Consider the following 5,625-nt stretch of genomic DNA (forward strand, 5'->3'; position numbering starts at 1 on the left):
AAAAAAAAAAAAACAAAGAAGGAAAGATACAATTCCAGCCTCTCGCAAATAGAAAATAAGGATTCAGGAAGTGGAGACCTCGGTGCTCTCTGAGCTTGTTTGTTTTCTTGTAGATGTGTCACGACTCAACTAGGTAACATCATTGGTGCTGGATGATGGAGATGCCACCTGCCCTGATGATGTTACCAGGTTGGATCATGAAACGTCCGCAGAAAAACCCCACCAAGCTCAGAGACCACCAAGGACCCCACAGTTCAACCCTGAGCTACAAAGATTCCCTTCTATTGGATTCAGAAAGATTCCATGTGGTGATGCTTGTACCTTTTCTTCTTCCATCATGATCTGCCCAATTTCCAGCCAGATGGTATGAAATCCCCCAGTCCTTTCCTGTCTCTACGGCTTCTCCTCTCTCAAGGCCAGGCCAGGAGAGATGAACCCCATCTTACTTCCTTCCATCCCAGTGACCTCAACAGGCTGGATTGCAATTCCTTTCCGTGTAGACTTTTCCCCAACTTATCCGTGGATAATCTTCATTCTCCACCCACATTTTCAGGGAAGCAAAAGGAAAGATGTTTACAAACAAGATGTCATGGTTTCCCTTATAAAAACGTAGTTAAGTCACTTTAGTTCCACAGTTTCTGTCTTTAGAAAAAAGAAGGTATATGTCCACAGGTTTTGCTTTTTTGTTTTTAAATATGATACACAAAATTTAATTAAGAGAAGAGGAGGGGAAAAAAAAGGAATCTACATTGTGGGAAGAACTCGATTCACCCTGTTTTAAAAAAATAACTATTTTCCACAGACGGGGAAATTAACGCACACCTCGGTTCCTACAGACTGGGGGTTTAGCATGAGGCCTTGGAAAGGATGACTACAAATCTATAAAAAACTGTATATATCTCAGTTTGTATTAAAATCACAAGAACACTTTTTTTTTTTTTTTGCTGGAGCCTAAGATCTACTGCGATCCGGCTCCAAACCTGATTTATTGATTATTTTTCCTCAAGGTTACACTAGCATATTAGCAGGATTTTGCTTGGCTTGTAAAGACACAGCTCAAAACCCCTTCCGAGAGAAGAGACCCAAAATAATGCCAAAAAAAAAAAAGAGATATATTCAGATTTCTTTTCCTTACCAAGCTTGATGATATATAAAATGGTAAGTCGAAAAAAAAAGCAGAGGGTGTACAGAGTCTCCCTTCCCCTCTCTGAACCATTCACATATAAAACACTAAATACTGAAATTCCCTTCAAAGAGCAAAGAAAAAAAAAAGAACAAACTTTGACAGGGTTTCTGTCTCGGCTGGAAAGCAAAAATGTGTTTTTAAATGTTGTGGATTTTTTTTCTTCTTCTCCCCAAGAGCGTAGGTGAGGGGGAGAGGTAAAGGCAGACGCAATGTGAGGTCATTGCTTCGTGTTTGTCTGGATAGGCCTGTGTTTGCACAAGTGCGTTTTACATCATTGGGGGGGGGGGAATCTTTCCTTTGACACGAATCATTTACGGTTATTTGGGGACCTCCGGAAAGTCCAAAGTCGCGGATAAAAGGCCAAGAGAGCTATCCCAGTTTGTTGGCTTGTCGGGAAGGGCTGAACGGTAGGTGCAAAAACCAGGGCTCCACAACGGATCTAGAGGTAAAAGTTCCCACGGATGCTTCTTCTCTCCTCTAGCTTTTCCGTCCTGGCTACGTCGATTCGTTCTGGCTCATAGATTTGCCGCCGTTCAAAGCTCCGGAGACGCTTCTGCTTTTCGTTGGGGTGCCACTGCCAGACCGTGAGAATTCGGTAAGGTCGTGGAGGGAGGGTTCTTTGTACATGGCCACTGGTTGGAAAGGAGGAGAAAGGAAAGTCAGGGAAGAATCACAGACTGGTCTGCTGCTGGAGCAGGGGTTGGGGTGGGGGTTGGACTAGAAGACCTCCAAGATCCCTTCCAACCTTATAACTCTATGTTCTATGTTTATCCAGGAACTGACTTCCAGGAGGTTGCTCCTCAACCTAAGAGGGGTAGAAAGCTCAGCCTGATGGCTACTCAAGTAATCTTGGGCCAGCTGAAGTTTCTTGACCTGGCCTTCCCCAGGGGGGAGGGGGAACACTTAGAAGCACCCCCTTGAGGGCATTAGGGGGGAGAGGGGAGAGGAAAATCTGCCCAGAAATGTCACCGTTCAAAGCATTTTGCCCATCTGCATTCAGGAAGAAGATTACCAAGGTGAGTACAGGGACAAAGGAGAGGAGCAATGCTTGCTGGAAGATTCATCTAGTTTGGGTTCACTGCTGGGGGAGTTGCAAACGGAAGGCATGGATGGTTAGAACAATTAACCAGTGGAACCACCTGCCTCCAGAAGTTGTGAATGCTCCAACACTGGAAGTTTTTAACAAGAGACCGGGCAACCATTTGTCTGAAATGGTCTAGGGTTTCCTGCCCGAGCAGGGGGTTGGACTAGAAGACCTCCAAGATCCCTTCCAACTTTATTATTATTATTATTATTATTATTATTATTATTATTATTATTATTATTATTATTATTATTATTATTACTATTATTACTATTATTACTATTATTACTACTATTACTATTACTATTACTATTACTATTATTATTATTATTATTATCATCATCATCATCATCATCACCATCATCATCATCAACCTGAAGCCACCAGGTTGCATCCAGACCCCAATTTATCCCCTCCAACCCAAATTGCCAAAATCCAGCGGTCTGCTTTCTTGCCCTTTGGAGCCCAGCCACAGACAGAAATGGAGGGTAAAAAGCCCAACCTTCCCAACTTCTTCCCAACTTTTAGGAAAGTGGCAACAATCCTGGCTCTGTCTAGGCGTGCTACCTGTTGCTTCCATTTGGGCCTTCTCCCCACCCACTCATTGCACAAGCACACAAACACACACAGAGCAAAAGATAAACAAGACTCGGTGTAGCAGAAGACAGAGGCAGACTCTCCAAAGGGCCTCTAGAGAAATGCAAACGGGATCTCAAGCATCCTGAGGACAAAACGGCAGGAGAGGAAAAAAACAAAACAAATTGTACTCAAAAATCCTCTACAAATAGCTGAGGAAGTCTGAATGGTGTTACCTTTGAGCGGTTTGGGGAGGAAGTGAGCAGCGGGTTTGTTTTTCTTCACGTGATTCCCTTTCATGACTTCGCCTTCTTTGTTGAGACCCAAGTACCAGCCTCTCCCTGACTGCATCTGCCGGTAGATCATGGAAGAATACGTGACGTAATAATTTTCAAAAACGGATTCTTTGAACTTGCATTCTGGCGTGAAGTGTTCCTGTAGGGAAGGGTGGAGGGAGAAAAGAAAGAAAGAAAAGAAAGACAGAAAGAGAAAGAAAGAAAGAAAGAAAGAAAGAAAGAAAGAAAGAAAGAAAGAATGAATCAATATTTGCACAACGTTCCCGTCTGCTAATGCAGAAATGATTCGATATTTTGCTGGCCGTAGCCTCTGCCCCTCCCTCTTCTGCTCTGCTTTCCTTTCACCATAATGTAGTTTGGGAGCATGTAGCCATTGCATCTCAAAGCAATCATAACATCTAAAGTGAAGAAATATCGATCTGGAGAAGAATTTTGCTACTCCAGCACGATTGGCAGATCAAGCGGGATCCTGCGCGGAGATGGGGAAAATGTGTTTAGCAGAAGGAGGGGGGCGATTAAGATCAAAGGATGGACGCTGAGAGTAAATGCTCTTTTACCAAGTGACTGATGTTGACGCAACATTTACCAGCTACCTCATTACATTGCTATTATTTATTTATAACGCTTTATCAGCCCGCTGCAGACCTGGGTGCTTTTGAAAGCTTATGACAGGGACTGGAAGCTGATACCAGATGAACCGTGATGGTTTTACACCATGGGTCTCTAGCAACCTCCAGGTTTCTGTAAGAAACAGCCTTAACTGGAAACGGCTCCTGTCATAGGTTTGGAAGAACCTCCATGAAAAATGTTTCATGAGACAAGTAATTACGAAGTCACCTTTCAAAGCAAAGTTTCTTCAAACTGGATTTTACTTGGCAATGCAATTATAGACTTGGAAGGATCTGACAACTCACTACTGAACATCTGTGTATGATGTACTTATCCCTAGTATTCAGTATTGCGAACATCTCCTAGAATCTTTACATTGAGGGAGATCTCACTGCTGTACCTACTAAGGAAGGTGGCCAATGGTAACTTTTCAGAAGGTCTGAAGCCCAAGGTATACAAGTGCGTGATTCTGGCCTTAAGAGGACTGGAAGTCCAAAACATACATAGGACTTTACTGTCTGCCCAAAATTCTCCCGAAATAAGGCCTGGATGATATTTCTAACATTATCCCATGACACCCAAGGACACATGGTTCTCTTAGAGCCAACCTTGTTGGGTTGTGAAGTGAGAACTGAAAGAAGAACTAACTTGGGTTTCAAGATTAAGAAAGCTCTCATGGAATTGAAGATTCAGTGTCCTCACCTCAGTTATGTGGTGAGGGCAGAAGTGGTAGAATTAGATGGTCCATCAGAGTAAACAACTAGGTTGGCTGTCTTATCCATTTGGAAGCTAGGTTTTGGAGATCTAGACTGCAAAAATCCAAATAGATGTGCTAGATGGCCATAATACCACTTCTTCCTCCTCAATTTATTTTCTTCCAGCCCCAAAACAACCCCTACGGTATGTCTCAGGTGGGCTACAGAAATTTTTAACTGTTCTCCAAATCACTCAATGAACTTTTCTGATAGAATTGGACATTGATCTGGGAGTCCCTGATCCTAGTCCAACAGCCTAACTGTACTCCACAAACATTTTAATTTGAAAACATTTTAGATCCAGGGGGCAAATAATATTGGTGTTACAGGTTCAGATTTTGATCAGCCAGTCATAATGGGTTTCCAGAAATACAGAATGTGGATTAGTCAGATTGATTCTGACTTGGCACTTATAGGTGCATAGTGTGTAGTGGCTGTGCATATATTTCAAATGCTTGCACGTAGATATTTCTTTAAGACACAGCATAAAGAGGGGATGGTGGTATTCTTGAAGTCGCAAAAACAACAACAGAAAGCCACGCACTGAAGTGAACTGGTGGGAAGGAGATGGGACACCATGGAGTTCATCATCCAATTAAGAGCAGTAAAAAAGAACCCTGGAGTGTGTAGAGAGGGTGATTATAGCTTTGGTACAGTAATTTGCTGTGTTTAGGGACTGCACAACTGGCTGCATTCAGAGATGGATGATCAAATTAGGAGCTGAGCCACTCTGCTGTCATCAAGCCAATTCTTCTGAGGGCCCCTTGCAACAACCGCAGCCCAAAGAACCGTTTCTGTAGACCTGCATCATTCTGAGTTTGGTTCATGCCCAGAACACAAATGCTTGAATGCAAAACTACCTGAGGATGGGTACAATCCTGACCACTTTGACTGGTCTTCCAGAGGAACTTTTGAGGGACTGACCCTATGAGCTGTCATCTGGTAGAACAGCTTGCCACAGAAAGAGGTGGTTTCTTCTCTGTTGGGGATCTGCAGTCAGAGACTGGATGGTCATCCATCAGAAGTCTTCTACAGATCCTGGTTTTGAGCTGGAAATTATACCGGATCACCTCCAAGACTCTACTCTATGATTTTATGATTTATCACCTTTGAGAAGAA

General features: G+C 43.1%; 1 protein-coding gene across 2 annotated transcripts in view; it reads right to left on the minus strand.

The window, feature by feature from the left end:
• Window positions 1-1,465: 1,465 nt before the first annotated feature.
• Window positions 1,466-5,625, minus strand: part of FGF13 (fibroblast growth factor 13) — a 45,776-nt gene continuing 41,616 nt past the window's right edge. For both annotated transcript variants that reach the window (XM_015832477.1, XM_015832476.1), the window contains exons 4-5: window positions 3,083-3,281; window positions 1,466-1,818 (exon numbers count right to left, since the gene is read on the minus strand). In XM_015832477.1, coding sequence (XP_015687963.1) covers window positions 1,682-1,818; window positions 3,083-3,281 — 336 coding nt within the window. In that variant the 3' untranslated portion in view covers window positions 1,466-1,681. The remainder of the gene's footprint in view (window positions 1,819-3,082; window positions 3,282-5,625) is intronic.

The sequence above is a fragment of the Protobothrops mucrosquamatus genome, unplaced genomic scaffold, assembly GCF_001527695.2.
Source record: "Protobothrops mucrosquamatus isolate PMUCROS unplaced genomic scaffold, P.Mucros_1.0 scaffold4, whole genome shotgun sequence".
NCBI lineage: Eukaryota > Metazoa > Chordata > Lepidosauria > Squamata > Viperidae > Protobothrops > Protobothrops mucrosquamatus.